This window comes from Ixodes scapularis, unplaced genomic scaffold (assembly GCF_016920785.2).
Source record: "Ixodes scapularis isolate PalLabHiFi unplaced genomic scaffold, ASM1692078v2 PGA_scaffold3__209_contigs__length_174095766, whole genome shotgun sequence".
NCBI lineage: Eukaryota > Metazoa > Arthropoda > Arachnida > Ixodida > Ixodidae > Ixodes > Ixodes scapularis.
This window is the reverse complement of record NW_024609868.1, coordinates 21,066,966-21,090,766: the sequence shown is the minus strand read 5'-3', so window position 1 is coordinate 21,090,766 and position 23,801 is coordinate 21,066,966. Positions and strand designations below refer to the sequence as shown.

Genomic DNA, 23,801 nt, shown 5'->3' with positions numbered 1-23,801 from the left:
AACTCAGTTATGTTGGAACATAATGAAATGATTGCTTTCTATGTAGCATTCGCAAGTGATTTCATATATCATGATTAACAATTTTGTTGAAATAAAGGCACATACGTGATGCTTTAAAGCTGCGTGCGACAATTTCTAACAGGACAGAGCAATATATATATATATATATGTTTACAGTTGCAGCATTCCTAGGAGAGTTTACAGATATTTGCTGGGGTGTAAGATCTACCGAAGGGAGAAGCTGAAATATCTACAGTACGAGTCTTGAACGCGGTGCAGCTAGCCTTAATCTCCTGTTGCATCCATTTATTTACTCGAAGACCTACAGCTTCATCGGGCATTTCAACAAGAGGGGGCGAATATATTTGAGAGTGGAGGAAATAATAGATACAGAAATTCTTAGAATATGACAATCACATTACAGTAAAACACTTCACAACAGCTCATAACAACTGGTAGGCTGTTCTACCACAGAGTTACTAATAGACTTGGAAGAGTACGAGGTCAGTGCTGAATAAAATAGACACTGGCAGTCAGTTTCCATCCTGGATTTTTTTAAAGGGTTCCCAAACGAAAAAGGAAAAAAGAAACCAGTTCTGCAGCAAACTTGCTCCATCTTATAAACGTGATTCCTTCTTTGGAAAATAAAATTCGCTCTGTGACGGTAAATTTCTCTTTTAATACTAGTTTTATTGTTAAATTGTTCACAAACAAAAATAACAGATAAATGTAAAACTTAAAAAAAAAACTAATTCTGAAGCGAACTTCTCCCATGAAGGATTCGTACATTCGGCGAGAGCCGCAAAAAAAGAAATCGTCCTTCAATCTAATAAACATTTTGAGTCAAAGTAATATCCTTCTAAAGCTCAACTACATACATCTTAGGATCTCTTGAGCTATTGCTATTTTCAGTCGCCTGTCGTAATTGTTACAAAGAAATGTGGAAGCTTGGTTTGTACCTTTTCAAGCTTGGTTGACTGAACAAACGATTCGGGTTCCACACAGCACATGAGCGAACATGAGAAACAATGTTGTTCTCTCAGGGAAAGCGGCACAGGCTTTAATATACGAGAGAGGAAGTCAAGCATTCTGGAGGATTTAGAAACAGTATAGCGTATTTTATATACTCTGAGTGGCGTTCTGATTGTTTAAAAAAAATTCGCATGTGTGTTCTATAAATGTGTGAGACTTGTACCTATTTGTTCGATTCGTTGACGAGAGTGTTGAAACCTGCTACCGCTTGTGCATATATCGTAATCACAATGCACATATGCGTGCTTATCATTCCGTTTTCCCGCGCCGACCCTACAAATAAGTAAGCACAACATATACAAAGATGCAACTTGTATACCAACATAAACAAAAGGCTTTATGAGGGTTTGCGACTTGTAGACTGAAAATACAGTAACCTACGAGTAGGGGCGGATTCCAAGGGGGTGGGGGGGGGGGGGGGGGCGACGGTGGTGACCGCCCCCCCCCCCCTCCCCCTTCCCCCCTTGTGAGAGGGCAATTTGACAAGGGTGGACCCCCCGGTGCACAAGAAATAATAGGAGAGTAGTACCCTTACAAATCCCCCCCACCAAAAAAAAAACACAAAAAAACGGAGTTCTGGATTTGCTTTTGCCTACGGGCTGGTTCTAACATAGGTTTGAAGTTAAATTAGGTTTGAAGTTATTTCTTGAACTCTTGTAAGTAGGGCGAGTTGGTATGATGACATAGTGAACAGAACAGTGCACACAAAAATAAGGACAGAGAGAAGGAACATGCGCTTTTGTGTTGTAAGATAGACGGAGAGAAGGAACATAGCTCTTGCGTGTTATGCATGTTCCTTCTCTCTGTCCTTGTCTTTTTGTGCGCTGTTCTGTTGGCTATGTCAGCAAGATATTTTGACTCGTGGATAACATGGAGGTTCATCGAACTATTTTTAGCACTGTGGAACAGAGAATGTCATCTTGTAAATGGAAACTGAAATTATATTTTACGATTAATACTTTTTTGACAATGTGCACCAATTAGAATTAGCCTCGAGAATGGTTACATCATCACATGTTCGTACTTTTGTGCAAACAACGGAACCGTCTGCAAATTGACACGCACTTTAGATGAAACCACACTGACGACATGGATCCAATGCGACAAAAACAACAGCGACCCAAGGGTAGATCCTTGTTGAACTCCCGATGAGACTGCGGCAGGAGGAGAGGAGCAGGAAAGGAGGAGGGGGGGAGGAGGAGGGAAGAGGAGGAGGAGGGCTGCGATCTAATTTGACATTACAGATATTTGTAAACGTTTTTCATTTTTTTGTACTCGGGTTATGGAGCGTAGAAGATGCTGCTGTGGAAATAAGCGTTTTTCCTGCAGATCGTACGTTCGACACCCTCTGCTACGATTAATTTTTTCCTTCACCTTCTTAAAATGTATGATTTAGTAGGTACTATAAGGACACTCTGGTGTTAAGAACACTTTACAAGTGTGTTTATTATTTTTTTTTATCTAAAACTAATTTTTGGGGGAAATCTTTTCGCTAACTCTGACAGGCCCCTATGTTAGTTAGGCATAACATGCGGGGTGTTTAATGAAACACGAAAGACTGCGAAGGCGATGGTGAGGGTGCCCACGGGTCTCAAAAGCTGCAGAACAACGAGATTCACAACTTGAAGGCAGCTTTCAAGTTTTTGTACTCTGTGGTGTCGTATCGGAGTTGCAGCGTCAACCCCCCATGGTTGGCTTCAGTTTTCCTCCCGCACGTAGGAAATAATATGTTTTAGAGCGCAGCTCTTAGGCGCCCGTTCCCGCGTATAGCGGCGTGGCCGTCGCCGTAACCGTCGCCGTCGACGTAAGCACCACGCTAAACTTAGGGGGAAATTTAAATGATATGTTGAGGTCAGGTGATGTGAATTTTCCCGCTAAATCTAGCGTAGAAACTGCATTTGTTCTTGGGTCACGTGACTCGAAATATGTGACGTCATTTCCCCCCATATTTAGCTGTGGAGGAGGAGAATGGGAGTTGTAGGCAGGAGGAGGAGGGGAGGGTACGGAGAAGGAGTGAAGAGGAGGAAAGAAGAAGGGGAGAGGAGAAGGATAGGACGAGGCGAGGGTATGAAGGAGGAGGAGGGGCATACCCTCCCCTCCTGCTCAAGAGCCGCGCTCTAATTTCACATTACAGAGCTTTGTAAACGACTCCAGATTTTTTTTTCTTGCACTTTTTCTGGGAAACTTATTCTCACGTAATTTTACTACAATAAATGCACCATCTAAAGACATCTAAGTAAGATGTTTCATAACATCCAACTATATAGTGGCTTATTTATACTAACCTATTTACGCCCGAACAGAGCTCAGAAACACCCAGCTGCTGGTCGAAATTGCTTTATACGATTGTAAGAAATTCACATGACGGTAGTTTCAGAGGTTTTGCATATTAATGCATAACTCTCAATGTTTTCTTTGTAACAGCCAGGTTTAGGAGCGGGTGCTCTCCTCTACCACGGAAACTCGCTGTAGCCTCCCCTCCCCCCCCCCCCCCCCCGCCCCCCCTGCTTTCGTACAAGTGGCCTTGTGTTTAAATTCCAAGCACGCAAGCTGCCGATACGAAGTGCTATGGTAGATAAGGCCGACCAATCAGTCAAATGATGGCGCTAAAGTAGGACCAGTACCACATTTCAAACCCATGCACGCTTCATGTACTCACGAAGCTCTGATTGCGTAAGCGTAAACCTCGTGATTCCTTTCTATAGAAACCTTGAAAATGCCCTCATACGTTGAGAACTGTTTAAACATTTCGGACAATGAAAATACTTCAAACCCCAGCTTCAAAGGACTGGGAACAAGGCGCGTAAAGCCAGAACATAAAAGATGACAAAAACAATGCAACCCCCCAAAGAACTTTTTATTGTGGAACCCTCCCCAACGTAAAGTTGGAGGATCCGCAAGGTAGATGGAAACTCCAAAGGAAGTGCATCGCAAGGTCACACAATGACAAACACCCAGACCTCTCTAATTTAAAAAAAAAAAAAATAAATAAAAAAAAAAAAATTATAACTTGGACGCTTTAAAAATACTGTAATAATAAAAATTTAAAAATCCAAAATACTGAATTTCTCGATTAAACCCGAATTCTCACAAATGAACTTAGGAGTACCTGTCTCGCACGTGATTCGGCACGAAACAAAAACACAATGGTCCCCTGCATACCGCTGTCCGCCGGATGCAGAAAGAGCATGGCTCCTCGCTGGCTGAGTACAGGCAAAGATGCTGTGCTGCGCCGCCATGACGTTCTCTAGGGCCGGATGCGGCGCATGCATCGCGTACTGTCGCAGCTGGCGATTCAGCGCGGTGCAATGAACGACCGAAAACATCCTCCCTAAAAGCAGGTTTTCTGCGCCCCTAAAACGCTACAATCAAGTCCGCTCCGAAGCCAATTACCAGGAGAAGTCAAGGAACACTGCGATCTCCTTTGATCCAATGTGAGTGAATTTCGGTTCTTGTATCTCATTTGCTCGACCGTCTCGGGTGTTTCCGTTTTGCACAAGATGACCTGTTCACTAAATTTTTAGGGTGTTTGTACGAAGAATCGCTTGTGTTACGTACATATTGAATAAGGATGAACTGACATAAACGATATTGGTTGATTCATTTACAGCTGAGTCAACTCCAATCATTAATGCAGTATTTATATAACAGAAAAAGTGCCAAGTATGTTTCGTCTTATGTGTTCAAATATGCATAGCTCTCGGTGTCGTGCATTAGCAGACATGATTTGCAGGATAGCGTAATTTTCACGCATTAAATTCAACCAGTAGTCAGGCTGGACATTCCTCCGTGAAAAACAAAAACGAAAACAAAATATTTATATACATTTTAGGCGTGCTGATCAAGACGATTCAAGCACCGGAATGGGAGTTACATAAAAGATTACGCTCTCTAATTATATTTCAATATTGTCAGGAATCTCGAATTCTAAGGAAACCGCCCTCGTTCAAATTGCGAGCTGCAGTGACACCTAAATAGGGCGCGCCGCTCCGCCTTGGCATATAAAGTCCCTTGATACTTATTTTTACAAGTAACGACAACTAATACAAACAACAAAGCACATTCCGCTGGAACAAAATGGCGTCACTCAGATTAGTCTTCTTCTGTACGCCGCCATTCGCTTCCTAAAACCTGCACAGCCATGCAGTCGGCACTTCAAGGAATGTCGCTTCTTGGAGGAAGCTCTTATCCAGAAACTTGATCTTGCCAGCTGTTCGGCATTGTCACCAACGACTGCGTCCGCATTATGTCACGGGTTCTGTTCCAAATCACATTAAAAAAAAAAAGATCCCAGTTACTCCGGCGGGTCCTGTTACGTGACAACACAGAGAAAGACTGCACGCAGGTAGGTTTTTGGACGCCAAGGTACAACACTTTTACCCTGTAATAAGTTCGAGCGAATTTCAGAACACGGGCACAGTGAAGCGCTCCACAAAGTCGGAAGATGCACTGCTCGCGTCGAGATTCACGGTGAGACGTGCCCTGTGAAGTTCGTCGTTCTGCAAGACTGCGCGAGGGACGTTATCCTCCGGAATGGACTTTCTCAGCGAGTATGGCGCCTTCTTCGACCTCGGGGCAAACCAGTTGACGCTGCGAAAGCCTGTTCTGCCGCCGGCGGAGACAAACACGATGTCAACCGCGATTCGAGTTATTGCCGACCATGTGAACCTGCCGCCGCGGTCGAGTGTGTTCGTCACCGTCATAACCGACGCAGCCATACACGGTGAAGCTTTTCTGGAAGGCAGCGTCTAACAGTTCCTTGAAAAAGGAATTGGCGTCGCATGAGGCGTAATGGATCTCCAAGAAGGACGTACAACTGTTCTCGTGGCAAACTTTCGAGGGGAGCCGCAGCAAAAAAGTAACGCGTTACAGTAACGCGTTACTAGTAACGCGTTACTGTAACTTCGTTACTTTTTTGGTTACTTGTAACTATAACGAGTAACTTTTTCAAAATGTAACTTGTAACTGTAGTTTTATTACTTTTTCTTAGGTAACGATGGAAGTAACGACGTTACTTTTGTCGTTACTTTCCAGTTTTTTTAGGAATAATATATCATTGAACGAGTACAATCTAGCTATTCCTTGCACTTTCCAAATTGTCTGTTCCAACACTTCGAGTGTCAAGTTGGCCTTGCACAAACTTGGGTATACCTTCCTTCTCGCGAGTCACGACTTTAATATAGCCACCTGCAGAATTGATGAAAAAAATCTAGTTATCTTTACAAATGGGATTGTGCTTTGTGACTCAACACTTACATCATAATATCTTGAAGCACTACCTATGTTGCGTTTTTTTTTTTCTGCACAAAAGCTTTTTAATTGGGTGCGTCAACGGTGAAACAACAAGACACGTGGATGGCACGCGCGACGCCGGAGTAGTGGCGTATTTTAATTTTCGTCACGACCCCGGCGTGGTGTCAACAGTCGAGGTAAAATTTACTGCTGTTTGCGCGGGGTTTGTTTCTGGCTTGCAGGGTACGAACTGAAATATGTGCAGGGCCAGGGACCCTATGAACCCAGCGCAACCGTCAACGAGCCAGCAATGGGCTAGTGCTACTTAGGATTGGGATGTTGATGAGAATAAAGTACAACTATCATGGCCGGCGTACAGAGAGTATTTTTCTGTGGTAAAGGTGGTTGTTAACAAAAGTGCAAACCACCATACTTTTTAATTTTATGCAATAAAACTTGGTGAGAAGCGTTTTCTAGTTTTTCCTAATTTTTTGTGTTGTAGAAAAGCAACTGAAAAGTAACTTGGTTACTTTTTAGAAGTAACTGTAACTGTAACGAGTTACTCTTTTGTTGCGGTAACTGTAACGGTAACTTCACTACTTTTTATGTGGAAGTACCTGTAACTGTAACGAATTACTTTTTTAAAAGTAACTTACCCAAGACTGCCACCGTGAGCCACGTCGAGGAGCTTCAGGCGCCAGCTGTGGTCACCGCAATCTCCGAGGAAACCTCGTCGCCACAGCAGAAGAGCACGTCTCCGCCGCCGCTCGACATCGACCCCGAGCTCCCAGCTCCTAAGCACCGGCAACTGGTTGATCTCCTCGCCGAATACAGTGACTGTTTTGCCACGACATCGAAAGTTCGCCGAACACCAATGGCGAAACATCGCATTATTACAGACGACGGCGCGCTCCCTGTCCACCAGTCGCCGTATCGAGTATCCTTAACGGAAAGGAAGGTGATTCAAGATCAAGTACAGGAAATGCTCGACGACGACATCATTCAACCCTCAAGAAGTTCGTGGTTGTCTCCAGTCGTCCTTCTAAAGAAGAAGGACGGAACCTTGAGGTCTTCCGTGGACTATCGTCGACTGAACGCTGTGACGAAGAAGGATGTCTATCCGCTCCCCCGCTTCGACGATACGTTACACAGACTGCGTCACTCCCGATATTTTTGGTCGATGGACCCGAAGAGCGGATACTGGCAGATTGAGGTCGACGAGCGCGACCGGGAGAAAACTGCCTTTGTCACTCCCGACGGACTGTACGAATTCAAAGTGATGCCGTTCGGACTTCGTACAGCACCAGCCACCTTCCAGCGTGTCATGGACACCATGTTGGCAGGTCTGAAATGGCAGAAATGCCTCGTCTACTTGGACGATGACGTGGTATTTTCACGAGATTGCGACGAACACCTGAGACGACTTCGAGCCGTGCTTCAAGCCATCAAGACCGCCGGCCTGTCACTCAAGCAAACAAAGTGTCGATTCGCCTATTGCGAACTTAACTTTCTTGGCCACGTCGTGAACAACAAAGTTGTTCTCCCTGACCCTGAGAAGACCCGCGCCGTAGCTGCATTAACGCCGCCGTCTGACAAGAAGGCCGTGAGAAGATTCCTCGGACTCTGTGCCTATACAGGCGGTTTGTTCGGGACTTCGCCAAGCTGTCTGCACCCCTGACGAATCTCACGAAGGACGCCGTGAAGTTTGAATGGACAGAATAACACCAGCGATCATTCGATGGCTCAAACGAAGACTCTAGACGCCCCAGATTCTTGGCCATTTCGACCAGTTCGCTGAAACAGAGATCCACACGGACGCCAGTAACACCGGACTTGGCGCGGTACTGGTCCAAATGCAAGACGGGCCAGAGCGAGTCATCGCATACGCGAGTCGGACGCTGTCTAAGGCGGAGAAGAGCTACTCAACGACTGAAAAGGAGTGCCTTGCTGTCGTCTGGGCAATAACAAAGTTTCGCCCACATCTGATGGAAGTCCTTTTTGCGTCCTCACGGACCACCACTTGCTCTGCTGGCTCGCGAATCTGAAGGACCCCTCCGGACGCCTCGCCCGGTGGAGCCTACGACTGCAGGAGTTCAACATGACCGTGGCGTACAAATCCGGCTGGAAGCACAATGACGCCGGCTGCCTGTCAAGGGCCCCAGTCGAGGCCGGTCCTGCCTGCATCGAAGACGACGACGACGATAAGTGTTTCCCCGGCGCTCTAGATGTCAGCAACATTGCAACACTCCAACGAGACGACCCTGAACTACGAGCGCTCATCGAGCACCTAGAGGGACAAGCGAGTACGGTTCACCGTGCTTTCTTACGAATCCTGCCCACCTTCTTCATACGGCAAGGGGTGCTGTAGAAAGAGAACTTTGTCAACAACAGCACAGCATGACTGTTGGTCATTTCTTCCAGCCTTCGAGAAAAAATCTTCCAAGGATGCCATGACGACCTAACGGCTGGACACCTTGGCTACAGCAGGACGCTCGCCAGGATTCGAGAAAAGTACTACTGGCCGAGGCTATCGAAGACCGTTCACCTCTACACTCAATCATGCCACGAGTGTCATCGACGCAAGAAACCCCCGACGAAACCGTCAGGACTTCTGCATCCGATTTCTCCCTCGTCCACACCGTTCCATCAGATCGGAATGGATTTACTTGGCCCTTTCCCACAGTCAACGTTGGGAAACCGCTGGATAATCGTCGCCACCGATCATCTCACACGGTCCGCCGAGACGAAAGCCCTTCCACCAGGTACGGTTGTTGAAGTCGCCAAGTTTTTCATCGAGTCCATTGTCCTTCGGCACGTCGCCCCTGAAGTCCTCAATATCGACCGTGGATCATCATTCATGGCCCAGCTGACACAAGAGATCCTTCGTCTCAGTGGCACCGGCCACCGTCGAACCACTGAATACCATCCGTAGACAAATGGACTAACAGAACGGCTAAACAAAACAATCGCCGACATGATCTCCACGTATGTCGACGTAGAGCACAAGACATGGGACGAGGTGTTACCCTACTTCACGTTTGCTTACAACACGGCGGTGCAAGAGACTACAGGAGCAACCCCGTTTCAGCTGGTGCATGGCAGGAAAGTAACGACCATGCTCGACGCGATGCTACCCCACAAACCAGCTGAGGATGGAAGCCCCGACGCCCAGGTGGTTGCTCAACGAACCGAGGAAGTTCGCCAGCTCGCCCGACTCCGAATTCAAAATCAACAACCTGTCGACGCTACCCGGTACAACCTTCGTCGTCGGGACGTCCACTTCCAGCCCGGAAACAGGGTCTGGGTCTGGACACCGATTGGCCGCCGTGGTTTGAGCGAGAAACTCCTGAAACGGTACTTCGAACCCTACAAAGTACTTCGTCGATTTGAAGATCTGAACTACGAAGCGATGCCCGACGGAACAAGAACATCATCACGCCGCCCACCACGACCTGAAGTCGTCCACGTCGTGCGCCCGAAGCCGTACTACGCTCGATAGGACTTTGGACCTTATGTGTTTTAAATAACTCTGTAGTTTACCGTTCTTTTTATTTGGTTTGTTTTGTTCTGTGTTGCATCGGGGCGTTGCACTTTTTAAAGAGAGGTGTAATGCCGCGCGCGCAGCTGGCCAAGTAGGCAGCGCGCGCGTGGCCTAACGGTTATGGTGCCTGCCTCCCACGCGAAAAGCCAGGGTTCGATTTCTGAAAGCGACGCATCTCTTGTTATTTCTTAAATTTAGTGTTCTGGTAAATTCGAGAATCTTGTTGCTTGTTCAAGGTCCGAATGTTCTATGCGTCCAGAAGCCCACGCATCTACATAAGGGGCTCCGCGTGGCGAGCCGCAGTCAGTTTCGCCTCAGCGTTCGATACTGCTGTTACGCCGACTTCGACGCCCGCGACGCTTTCCTGTTATCTTCTGTTTCCTTTTTAGAGCGCAACTCTTAAGGCTTGTTCACACTCTTGCAACCGAGTACGACTGAGAGAGACCAGACCGGTTTTTAATCCTCTTGCGACTTCTTAGGACCAGGCGCGCTGCTGCGGAGCTGGTCCTAAGACGTCGTAAGAGGATTAAAAACCGGTCTGGTCTCTCTCGGTCGTACTCAGTTGCAAGAGTGTGAATGGCGCTTTAGGGGCCCGTTCCCGACTTAAGCGGCGTCGGCGTTGGCGTAACCAAGGTCACCCCAAGGTCACTCGACCCCCAAGGTCATCCCAAGGTCACGTGACCCCAAAGGTCACCCCAAGGTCACGTGACCCCCAGAGGTCACGTGACCCCTCCCCTAGGGTCACGTGACACCCAAGGTCACGTGACCCCCCTGAAGTCATTTGACACCCCCCGAGGTCACGTGACCAACCCCAGGGTCACGTGACCCCCCGCCGAGGCCACGTGACCTCCCCGATGACGTCATCGTCACTGATGACCTCACCGGCATCCGCATCGTCATCGTCATCATCACTGATGACGTCATCAGTGACGTCACTGATGACCTCACCGGCATCTGCATCGCCATCGTCACTGATGACGTCATCAGTGACGTCACTGATGACGTCACCGGCATCCGCATTGTCATCGTCATCATCACAGATGACGTCCTCAGTGACGTCACTGATGACGTCACCAACATCCGCATCGTCATCGTCATCATCGCTGATGACGTCATCGGAGTCCGCATCGTCATTGTCACTGATGGCGTCATCAGTGACGTCACTGATGACATCATCGGCATCGTCACGTGACCCACCCCAGGTCACTTCACCCTCCCAGTACCCTTCCCTCCTCCTCCTCAAGAGCTGCGCTCTAATTCAGTGTTACAGGGAGTTGTAAACGGCTTTCACTTTTTTAGAGCGCAGCTCTTAGGGGCCCGTTCCCGGCTTGAGCGGCGTCGCCGTCGCCGTTGCCGTCGCCGTCGCCGTCGGCGTCACCAAGGTCACCCCAAGGTCACGTAACCCCCAAGGTCATCCCAAGGTCACGTGACCCCCAAGATCACTGCAAGGTCACGTGACCCCCTAGGTCACGTGACCCCGAGGTCACGTGATCCCTCCACTAGGGTCACGTGACACTCAAAATCACGTGACTCCCTCCCCCGAGGTCATGTGACCCCCCCTCCCCCGAGGTCACGTGATCCCCCAAAGTCACGTGACACCCCCCGAGGTCACGTGATCCCCCGACGTCACGTGACCCCCCGCCGAGGTCAAGTGACCTCCCCGATGACGTCATCGTCGCTGATGACGTCACCGGCATTCGCATCGTCATCGTCATCATCACTGATGACGTCATCAGTGACGTCACTGATGACCTCACCGGCATACGCATCGTCATCGTCATCATCACTGATGCCGTCATCAGTGACGTCACTGATGACGTCACCGGCATCCGCATCGTCATCGTCATCATCACGGATGATGTCATCAGTGACGTCACTGATGACGTCACCGACATCCGCATCGTCATCGTCATCATCGCTGATGACGTCATTGGAGTCCGCATCGTCATCGTCACTGATGACGTCATCAGTGACGTCACTGATGACATCATCGGCATCGTCACGTGACCCCCAAGGTCACGTGACCCCCAGGTCACTTCACCCCCCCCCCCCAGTAGCCTTTCCTCCTCCTCCTCAAGAACTGCACTCTAATTCGGTGTTACAGGGAGTTGTAAAAGGCTTTCACTTTTTTATATACACTTTTGGCTCATCGATTGTAAAATTGAAAGAGTTGTTCCTCGCACATTTAGGAACAATGCGCGGTACGAAACGCCACGAATTTATTGCCAGTATGGGGAAAGCACTAGATTGTATTTCTGGGCACAAGTTCGCCCTATTAAACATTTAGTTTCCTCAGTTATTCTTTGTTTCATTAACTCTTCATTTGTGACAATGAGTTCAAATCTTATACACGAACCCACAAAAAAGCAGAACCCGTGGAAAACTTCACAATCGAACATGCTCATGTGAGACCCTACTCTGAAGACCTGAAGACATTTAAACTTGTCTCGATCATTTTTATGAACCCGCATTTCGCGAGAGTGTCGTGTGTACGGAGCATCCGAAACCACCGAAAGCTGCCCGCAACCAAGCATAACAACTCATAACGCACGCATATTACACCCGTGACACATTCTGTGCTTCCCGTGTTTATCGCAGTAATCGAGACAAGCTTTTTTTGTTTTTGTTTTTTTAGGTTTGTTCGAATTAAAATCAAACACCTTGTATATTCAGTTTTTTTCTGCAGCCATATCCCTCGCTTAAAATTTCTACCTTGCAGCCGGGGTTTGTCGAGCTGTGCCTGTTGGAACTTTCTGCCCCTGTGGCAATCCTTTTTGAACAAGCAAAGCAAAGATTCGATAATTCATTCATTCATTAATAAAAAAATTGTATTCCGCGTGCGCTGTGTAGGGAGTATTCACTGGCGGCCATAGCTGTTTGCGCGAATGAGCGCGTGCTGATGGCGAGCTTCCACGGTTATTTTGCAACGTGCATTCCACACCATCAAGAGTGCCGATCTAAGCAGCCTATTGATGTGAGTTCGTTCTGAGCATACGTTCTAAACAGTACCCACAAATATGGCGTCCAGTGAATACTCCCTATACAGCGCAAGCGTTGAGATGCTGGCTGCCAAAATAAATATATTTTCGTTGGATCTGCGAATATTTACTAAACAAAAATTATATTTGTTTCTAGAAAATACGACGTCTAACATGGTTTCAAGCATCATTGCCTTGAGAGGGGTGCTGAATGCTACTACTGTCGCCTTGAGACTTGGAAGTCGCCACCTGAAGGATGTTTCATATAAAACGAGGTTAGAACGCTTCATTTTCCTTCATTGGTGCAAGCATGTCGGATTAGTGTGCCAGACCAATAAACCAGTGTGTAGATAGTAGAATAGCTAAGGCGCGAGGAACACCTGTTACAGTCACCTTGGAGCAAACACAGACTGCACATGAATCAAACTTACTTTGATAACCTTGAAATCGCACGTGCATATTCGCCCACCGAGGAACACGCAAGTGGTCTGGAGACCCGAGAGAACCTTCGATTGGAGCATTTGGTTATATATACTCCAGGGCTTTTATATGGCGAACTTTCGTCTCAAACTTTGGTTCGCGGAGCACGTCGATTGGTCTTGGGTGACGAAAGCTTGGCGTCATTCTTGGGAGAGTCCAATCGGCCCGCTCCATAAACTTGGGCGCCAACTTTGTGCCTGACAAGGGCCCCGGAAGCACGTTTTCGGGGGGGGGGGGGGGGGGTTGGTTTTCGAGTGAAGCGCTCGAGCGGACGCATCTCGCGTGCACGCGTCAGCTCGTCAGGTACGGACACCGTTATCTCGGAGAGTTCTGGATTCGGCCATCATGAGTTCCCTTTCCCGGACTCGTCTTGATTCCGAGTCACTAGAATTGACATCCACGAATACACACAGGTAGTATATTACAGCGGCTGTTATGATAAAGTAAATTGCGTTGGTTTGCAACAGCCGTCATGCAACGTCGCCTCAAATAAGTAAGGAAGTTATGCTTCGGCTTAAAATAACAAAGATAAACTAAGTATAGCGTTTGCTACCTTTAGGTATGCGTCTTCACTGGAAAGTATACCTTTTTGTTATTCTGGAGGCGTTGAGCGGTTGTTAATTTTACCTAATGACCTCCCCCGGCTTTTGAAATAGTTTTTGCATGAAGCAGTAGTAAACAAAACTGGGTGAGTTGTCGCCATAATGAGCACACACGCTACTAAGCGAGAATTGTATCACACCAGAGCGAAAACGAAAAGTTAATATCTAATATCCAAAGTGCTCAATATCGATATGAAATCCGGAATAGTGTACTATGTTAACCTCAAAATTGTTTCGCTTTCAGAAGTTACAGTTCGGACGCCTTGGGAAGCATGGAAACCCAAGCCCTCAGAGATGTCTACAAGAACAAATTTCTACCCCGGACCTATATGGACACATATGGTCGTCCATTCGGGATAATTGACAATTTCCACATAGAAGAACTTCATCGCATATTTCAAACGGGTAAATCATATTTAGCGTTTCGGAACGTCAAGGCTTCTTACGTTCCAGAGTTGTACCTCCCCTCAAGATGACCGAACGAAGAATAAGTTGATTTGCTGGCTATTGCTACACGGGCATGGTACACGTTGGCGGCGTAGAGCGGGCACTCTGTCGGAGATAAAGGCATTCCCTGATTTACGTTTTAAAGGCTGTCAGTGAATGAAACCAAACTGCGTTTGTTGCAGACATGATGACAGAATCGTCCTCGTCTCATGCATGTTTGAAGCAAGTTTGTTTTCCACACATTCGAACAGGTCTGCAGACTCTCTTTTGCATGCTGTGTTCGCCACTTTTAATACATCATACGAACGGTGTGCAGACACCTTGTGAAGCGTGTTTCTTCCATGCATGAAAATCCCGCCACATGGTCGTGAAAAAAGAAATTGCGAACGACCACACAAATTGCGCTGCAATTGGCAGAGGTATATAGCTGCTGCGTTGTGACAAGGCGTGTTCAAGGAGATGTTTTAATCGGCCAGTGTGCTGTAAAATGTTTGCAACGGATTATTTTGCTTTCGGTGGAACTGATGTAGTGCGTGAGCAGATCTGTAGTTTTTGTGGAGCAATTATGCGACATGTTGCGTACGTTTAAAAATAACACAGAAACGCGCATTTATTTTTTATTATTTATTTTTTTGCTTAAACTTTTGAGTTGTTCTTGTAGAACGAGGGCGCCCGAAATTGCGGCAGCGGCGGAAAAAGCCGAAGTGCGTACGCGCGCTGTTTTGTAGTGGCGCGGGAAGACACAAGAACGAAACCTGGAACCTGGGCGGCGGCAGTGGGGAGGCGAGGTAGCGTGTCCGGACAACGCTGCCACGCAAGTATTTCGCAACGGCGGCTATTAAAGGAGGGGGGCGAAAGAGGGGCTGAAAGGGAGAGCGTCTGCGGAGCAAGAACAGCGGCGACCTACAGGAGGGAAGGGAGGGGGAAGCGAAAGAGATCCTTGCCGTGTGGGACGGGTAGAGGCAGACCAGTGCGTCTGCTGTAAAGTGGGGTTTTGCTTTCGAATATGCTCATTTCTTGTCGGGAACGAGCACTAATAGCTACCGCTGTAAAACAGAATGTCCGAAGAAGAAATCACGAACCGAACAGCGTAAGTATAACTAGGCACGCCCTACGTTTCCTAAAGAGTGTGTGTTGAAAGAGGCGGATGTAGTTGTTTCCATAGAGGTGGGGTCAACTCATCAGATCTTTGAGAAAACACGCCTCCCACCCTTCTTCCTCTCCCTACATTTTCGCACGTGCGTACTCTAAATCCGCCACTGACAGTAGATAAGTAAGTCGTATAGTGCTAAGGTTTGAGCACCACTTAAAGAAGGCGCAAGCGGACCAGCAAGCTTGTGGGCGAATGCTGTGTCAACGTTCGACTGGAACTCCAGTTCCCAGCAACGGAACACGAGACCTAGCCGAATGCTCACGTAGCGCTCGCGTACAAACTGCGCCCCAGGTTCGCCTTCTTTTAGGCGACACCGAAGATACAGCACTTGGGTATTGCATGATATCAGGCGTAGCAACAACGAAGAATGCGGAGGGGTAACCAAGCTGCGCGGGAGGAATGTATCCAATGGCCACACGAGGTGCCTGCCATTCTCGCAAACATTTTCCGCGTCTTGACTTGTTCCCTCGTCGAAATCTAGGCTTTCTATTGACCATTAACGCTATAGTGCCATATATCGGCAGGCTGTAATCGGAGAACAGCCTTGACCTGCCTTTTGCGTTGAGCAAGGTGTTTATAATATCCCACTTTAGCAGCTAGATACATGAATTGTGAGTACGAAATACGATATGCACGTGAACTGGGATATTTAAAAAAAGAAAAATAATAGCAGAAAGATGTTGAATCTGTGTTAGTTGGCTTGGCAAGCATAAAACTCTAGTATATTTTTCATGGGTCTAGCTCGAGGGGAGACTCTGCTGGACTTGGGCAGCGGCCCGATGATCTTGAATGCACTCTTGGCCTCCAGTCGATTCAAGCATATTGTGCTGAGCGACTTAGCCGAAAGCAACAGGCTTGAACTTAACAAGTGGCTCAAGAAGGACGAAGATGCCATCGACTGGACCTTCCGTGCTGAGATGATTGCTAACTTTGAAGGTTATAGGTATGTTGGAATCTGAATCATTTCCCCATAAGCGCATATTAATAAGTTGCTCTTTATTAATCTTAGCGCCTTTTAGGCTCATCTCTAAATATTGCTAAAGCCACGTCACCCACCCGGACCTGAGAAAGCATCTACCTTGGATAATACTAAAACAGTTTCTAAGCGAGGTAATCTCGATTGTCTTGTTATACGGTACGAAAGTGTCTTCACCATACTCTGCTACGCAGCCGTTTACAGAACGCGGTAAGGTGCACGAAAAGTGCTCATTTGAGATCACGTTGCCGGCTTCGTGGGGAGAAAGTACCGGGTTCGATCGAGAAAATGAAGCCGTCCGGCTTTTAATAGCAATTCCTCTTCAAACTCAGCATCTAATCAGTCGTTGGAAAAAAACCTTTCTCAATGGCCATAAAAAGTGGGCCCCACCCCAAGCTTTTCGTGTAACATGAGTTTGGTAAGACAGGGCCGCTTTAATAGAGCACTTCTAATCACCAGGAAAACATCGGTACATCTCGATCAGACGTGTACCCATTAATCCAACAAATGAACTAAATACAGTTACTCGTTACTCCAAAAGTAACTAAATACATTACTCGTTACTAATTCTCAAAAAGAAGGTGTTGCCTCAAAAGTAGCGAGTTACTTTTCTCCTTAATTTGACGACCAAATAAACAACTGCTTTTGTTTTATGGCTTATTGTTTTCGTTTCAGTAGTCGTTGAATTAAAGCAGTAGCTACCTTTCGAAATTTTTATCAGGCGTGGTTCCCCGCTTCATTAAGAATACATTCTGGGCAACGCTTAAAATCGTTCTTCTGGCGCGCTCGAAGGAACGGCAGTGTTGTACTGCAGGAAGAGCTGGTGAATCTGGAATTCCTCTCTCTCGTTTGGTATCTTTGCTTCTGATGTTCTAAGTTGACAATAGACTCTGTGCGTTCCACTTTGCCAACCATCGGGTTTACATTCGGTGTGTACACGATTTTGGAAGGTTTAACCGACGAACCTTAATATGCTCTTTGGGTGAAGGAACATTCCCTGCTGTACAATCTATACCTTGCTATACTGTCGTACTGTTTAGTTGTTTTTCGGGTTTGCCCGTCTGTTTTGTCGCAATAGGCGCATACTCAGGTTCGGTTTAAAACGCGTCTGTTTAAACGTTGTGGTACACTTTACTCCTCAAAAGTAACGAACTAGAGTTCCTCGTTACTTGGCCTTGAAAGCAACCATGTACGTTACTTCTTTTTTTTTTTTACAAAAGTAACCTGATACATTACTCGTTACCGGAAGAAGTAACCAGGTAGAAGTAACTCGTTGTTCGAAACGCGTTACTTACAAGTCTGATCTTGATGTATTCATTAAGGGTCTCGACACGCTCGCTCAGCCAAACGTTTGGTTGTAAGATGACATGGTGCAGAGAACCTGAGTGAGAGAACTTGAGTGAGGTTGCAAAAGTCGCATTTTTATAATATTTATTTATTGCGTGAATGAAACATATTTTATACGAACTTCACTCGCGCACGACAACTCTGGATTCGAAATTTCACAATCAAATTCCAGAATGGCTCAGTCCTGACGTCAACGCGTCGACGTCGTCTCCTGTCGTCTCTCTACCTTGTTTGATTTGATTTCTCAAAATAGTGACGCCCGGTTGTTGTGCCGCAAGCGGGCGCGATGTTGACGACGGCTAAAAAAAATCAGGGCTCCTTTTCGGTACCAGACGCCTTTTCGGACTTTGGGAAGGAATTAGTCGGTCCTGGTAATAAGGTTGGTTCTGGCACCGTAGGACACGCCTTATCGACAGCCAAAAAATCCCTATGAGGGCGTCACCGAGTGGTTTGTACTTTCGCCTGCTTCAGATTTGTGGCGTCTCGACAACACATACTGCAGTGGTAGGATCGCGTTTCATGCACCGAGCAGTTGTCCTGCAGGAATCACCTCCAGCCACGATTTCTTCTCCGCTTCATTCTTTGGAAGCCTGTGTAGGGGTACTTTTGGGCATGAAAGTGCTGGGACACTCCTTGATGCAGCACCGACGCGCCATCTCCCCTCACGTTGTTCATCAAAGTCCGCTGCACTTCGTCTTAAACTGCTCCGCTTTTTTTAAAGTGTTTTGGAAAACTTACGCACGCCTTGCCTGCGCGAGGCGAAATTCGAAACCGAGCACATGATCGACGAGAAGACAAGGCAAAGAAGAACAACACTTCCGGTTGGAGGACAACATCACGAAGAAAAAAAAACGCGAAGAATGCGTCAAATTACCCTCGACTTAGCCGAGGAGCGCGGAAATTTTCAATTCGACTTTTCAGAAATATATTTTTTGTCGTGCAAAATTAATACCCTGTTCTTTAAGCTTCACGTTTTGATTGAAAGGTCTAAGTGTCATCTTCAATTGTTTGGTAAATTAAAAAAAATTCATTTAGAAATGTCAGTGCCCCTTTAACATTCTTGAATATTTCGCGGATGAGTTGAGTTACTCTCCCTCTTCTCCCCCTGCTAGTGACGCCACCCTTCTAATGCCTTTCTGTGCTTGTTTTGTTTTTTTTTACCAATCCTTGTTAAGTGTACATTTATAATAGGGCACAGTGTATCTAGCGCGCTGCTTTGTGTTTTCCCATCTGAACGTCTTTGGTGGATTTTTGTGCGTTCGCTATCGTGCATCTCAGTATTCCGGGCTGTTATGATGTCCTTGGAAAACTGTAGAAACCACTGAAGTTAAGGAACTCGAAACTTTCCGTCGTAAAAAGGAGATGTTTAATTTCCTCTTACAGTTTGCTTTGCCATTTTCTGGTTGTCGACATGAAGATAAAAACGGGGTGAAGGTGAGGATAGGCCTTTTGCCAAGTTACCCAAGCACCAAGGAGCATACTGCGTGCAGCTATATGCGCTGCACGCGCTGGCGTCGGCAGTAATTTCTATTTTATACCAAAAGCTTAAAAGAAATTTCACCTTGCATGTGAGTTTGTCAAGAACTTAGTTTCGTTATTTACTTCAAATATTTTATACGGGGAAGACGAACGCGTGCGGCGCGTAAATCTACATTCCCAGCATTATCCTTCATACTTGGGTAATTTAGCGATAGATCTATTTAACCAAGCATCCTTGGGTTCAGTTGTGAGAGTGTTCGATCCACCCGCCCTGAGCTACACACGTCGCCGGTCTGAAAGCAGGCTAAAAAAGAAACTTTAAACCAAAAAAAGAAAAAACAATCATTAGGTTTTTTTTAAATTTTACTGCACATAGATGTACACAATGTCAGGGATAATACCTTCATAAAAGCTAACCTCCACTTCGTGCTGCTTTTCAGCGACATCAAAAAGGGAGCGTTGGAAATACTTGAGCGCACGCGCTCGGCCATCCGTAAAGTTGTTCCCTGCGATGTCCTGGAGCCCGGAGTGCTCCCTCAGGAACACAGGGAAACCTTCGACGCCATTATTTCTTCGGGATGCCTGGAATCGGCCACGGCAGACCACGAATCTTTCCGCAAAGTGGTCTGCAACGTGGGAACACTGGCGAAACCCGGCGGCCTTCTTATCCTTGTGGGCGAGGGTTGCGTAAAGAGCTATCCCGTGGGAACTGTGGACTTTGTCCACGCGAATATCACAGAAGATGTGCTGAAGCAAGCCGTGACAGAAGCCGGCTTTGAGATGAAGGTTTTCCTTTCCAAAAAAATTCCGATGTTTGTACAAAATATTGATGAGTTCTTTTTTGTCCTGGCGGCCCGTAAAGTATGACTCAGCTCATGATACTACTTCACTTCGCGCGAGATATTTCGCTTTGCCCGGTCCTGCAATCTTTAACACTCGACACGCGTACTTTCATGAACAAAAGTGTGATTATTCATTTTCTCAATGTGATATGCATTAAAGTTGTGTGAAATGTGATCTCGTTTATGTTTGAAGTCAGGTTTAGATATTTAAGGGCCTTTAAGGGATATTTAAGGATACCCAATGCACGTGATGTTGCTCAGGTTAATTTCTACCTTATTTAGCCTTCCACTGCCATGTAGAGATGCCGCTTGTAGTCAACTATTTTGGTTAGCCTGAATTTGTATAATAAAGTAATACAAAGGAGAGTCTAGTAGTCTTGCTCATGTACAAACATGATAAAACATCCGATTTATATACTCTGTTCCCTTGCGGTTTTATATCACGTAACAAACTATGTTTTTCGAACAAATGCACTTGACGGGTCGCTTGTAAAACGACTTGAAACTGTATATTCAATTTCCCACGCCACAGTCTTGGCTGTTAAATTAGGACGCACATGGCGCGTGATGCTTGTAAAAAGTCGTAGGGGGATTTCAAATAAGACCGTGCCGAACGTTGGCTGGTCGGCATGGCGTTTTTAAAAAAACGATCTCAACGAGTGTTCGGCGCATATGTGACGCCGCCTTAAGTTTACTTCACAGAAGACAAGTGGCAGTGCACGTCACAGCTCCTGCCGACTCGTTCTCCGCTCGCGCAGAGCCTCAACGTAATTGTTGCACGTGCAAAAAAAAAATAGTTCCTTTGATGCATTGCGGAAGCGGAGGCGTTGGCAAACAGGTGAGTTCCGCATAATAATTAGATTCGTTTTTTTTTTTTTTTCATATTGCCTGATTTACAGTATGAATGAATCCACAAATATATTTCCGGAGAAAAGTTTTTCGGAACTAAGTCGTTGTCGTTCATGAATACTTAGGCACTCGCATGTACGCGCACCGTAAATGTGCATAAGTCCACCTGCGCTTGGCGAAAGTGCCATGTTTGGGAGTTTCTGCAAAATACACGAAACGCAATTAACAACTAAAATTATTAAGGCGACGTAACTGCACCAATACATTGATGCTATAAGTATTGCTTAAACTATTTACTACCAAACAGGACCACACCAACGGTGCGCTCGAGGCTGAGGTTCCAAGGCGGCCATCTTGAAGAAGCTTAGATTTTGACCCCTAGACGGCAACACCAATCGGTGTGGCCGAGAAACTATGCTATTAGCGGCGAGATGTTTTGGTGGCGCCCTTCTATGGTTCCCCCTCCTGACGTCATTCTCTCACAAACAAGTTTGATGGTGTTTGTAATTAGCATGGTCGAAGCTTGAGATCATAGCGCTCTAAAGCCAACACTGACAACACCGTCAGAATGAAAGTTTTTATATTATTCTTATTTCTGTCGATGAGAAAACCTTTGCTGACGTCATAGTCAGCATTCGGCCAATCGTGGTTGGCCGACCACGCGACGCTTTCCATCGAGGACTCCAATATCTTGTGGTACCGATATTCCGACTATACTCTTTTTCACCTTATGATGTACCGCAGGAAAGGCTACAAGCGCGAGCTCCTTGCTCTGGGGCACATCTCGGCGGCACAAGCTCTCGTGACTTAAGGCCACGGTCCCACTGAATGTGGCAGTTTAGGTACTTTTTGGCAGGTCATCACTCATCTCCTTATAAATACTGTTTTGTGGGATTGATGTCATTCGAAAGGTAATGCAATCCTCTTTCATTTGATATTATGTATGTGTTGGATTTTACTGTTCATGCACGTTTGTAGCGTTGCGAATATGATGGCGCGGACCCTCACTTGCTCCGCTAGTTCATGTTTTATGAACGATCCTTTAAAGATAGCACGGTTCCAATATAGCAATTTGGTTAAGATGATGTCGGAGCAAAATGTAACGATACACTTTTTTGGTATTTGCACTACTTTGTTTTTTTCATCCCTCCAAATATTGCCTTAAAATTGACATTTTTCAGCACAAATATGTTTTTATTGACAAACGCTAGGACAATGAAATTAGCTACAGATGTAGTGCTTATAATTGGTAATATGCAGAAAAAAATTTAATGTTGTGTAACAATTTTTTGTTTAGATATTTTATATCAAACGTAGCACTTTTTTGTGCTTTGAGTCATCGTACTTCAAATGCCGCTGAGGAAATTTTTAAACTATGATAAAATATTTTATAACATTTAGAGCTACAACGGTTGCCCAAGAGGTGGACGATGGCTTTTTGTCATTTTCAAAGTCATAATGCTCCAGGAGCCCTTCAAACTTACCTGTTTTTGACGCATATCTTTTTGGACATCAAACAGATTTATTGTCATCTAATAACATTTATTGTTTGGAATAGACATACATTGCGATGTATTAAATTTTCACAATGATCTTGCTTTGGTTTCATAATAGGTGTAGAGCTTAGCTAATTTTAAAAACAATGAAAAACTGTTTGGGTGTTTTGTTGCGCTACCTGGCGGATGGCAGACAAAGTGCTGATTTCTAGTGTTCGAAAAATTTGCGAGGGCGGCGTTGGCGTCTGTATCATCATCAATCGGCGTGTCTTTTTACCTTCACATTTAAAAAATATATTGGAAGATTTACTATCGATAAATGAATGGTTTAAGTACTGGGTCAGGTTAATAAATCTAAGACAAATAATTGCACACGCGTAGCGTGATATAATGGGTTAATTATTCGATATGCTTGAAATCAATAAACAATAAAGACGAAGAGGAAAATAATACACCCGAGTTCACTTCATGCCTAGAGTCACTGAATGAGCTTTAAAGTATCGGCACTCCGTTCCCCAAAATTGTTTTGGGCGCCGCCATTTTGGGTCCTGTTCAGTGCAAACGCAACTGCCGATCGTCATGATCCAAAAGCACGACTTCCTCAGCATTAGATGCGGTGCTAGGAAGCTGATGCAATATTGCAATGCTCTGTCGCGGGTAGTTTAAACATTTGTGGGGAACGGAAAAGCGTTTCCTGTGATTTTAAATAAAGCTTCAGGTAACTGGCAACCGTGATTTTAAGCCACAATATAGCCAAGTGTCGTTACTCTGAACCGTAGCTAATTTACTGGCAAAAGCGGGAACAATGAAGAAGAGGCAGGTGTCAAAAGGTAGTGGCTTGTGGAATCCACGGGGCTTACGTCTTGGCCCCTCCAGGTATTAGAAGCCTCTTGAACAAGAGCATGAATAGTGTCATTAAATAAGCTACGCGTCAGAGTAGCGACACTTGGCCATATTGTGGCTTAAAATCATGGTTGCCGGTTATTTGAAGCTTTATCTGAAATCACAAGAAACGCTTTTCCGTCTTCCACTTTAAACAGTGTGCGACAAAGCGAAGCAACATTACATGAGCTTCCTAACACCGAATCTAATGCTGAGGATGTCGCACTTTTGAATCATGACGATCGGCTGTTGCGCCTGCTCTGCACAAGAGGAGGAAGCGGCCAGGTAGGAGAAACGCGGGTTTTATGTGCGACCGTTATAACCGTCTCAAAAGAGAGAACGCGCGAGCTTGCGCTGGTTTAAAAAAAAAAAAGGCATCCAAAGAAAAGAGGTGGCACGCTGTGCTCTTTGTTATTATGCGTCTAATTGCAAATTGTTGTGTGTATGTTTATACAGCCGGAAGTT

General features: G+C 46.0%; 1 protein-coding gene across 1 annotated transcript; it reads left to right on the top strand.

The window, feature by feature from the left end:
- The first annotated feature begins 12,957 nt into the window (after window positions 1-12,957).
- On the top strand, window positions 12,958-20,134 carry LOC120836980 (indolethylamine N-methyltransferase-like). Its single transcript, XM_040206134.2, has 4 exons — window positions 12,958-13,058; window positions 14,110-14,270; window positions 16,207-16,408; window positions 19,708-20,134. Exons 1-4 carry the CDS (start codon window positions 12,958-12,960, stop codon window positions 20,132-20,134), a joined length of 891 nt encoding a protein of 296 aa, XP_040062068.1.
- Window positions 20,135-23,801: the final 3,667 nt, after the last annotated feature.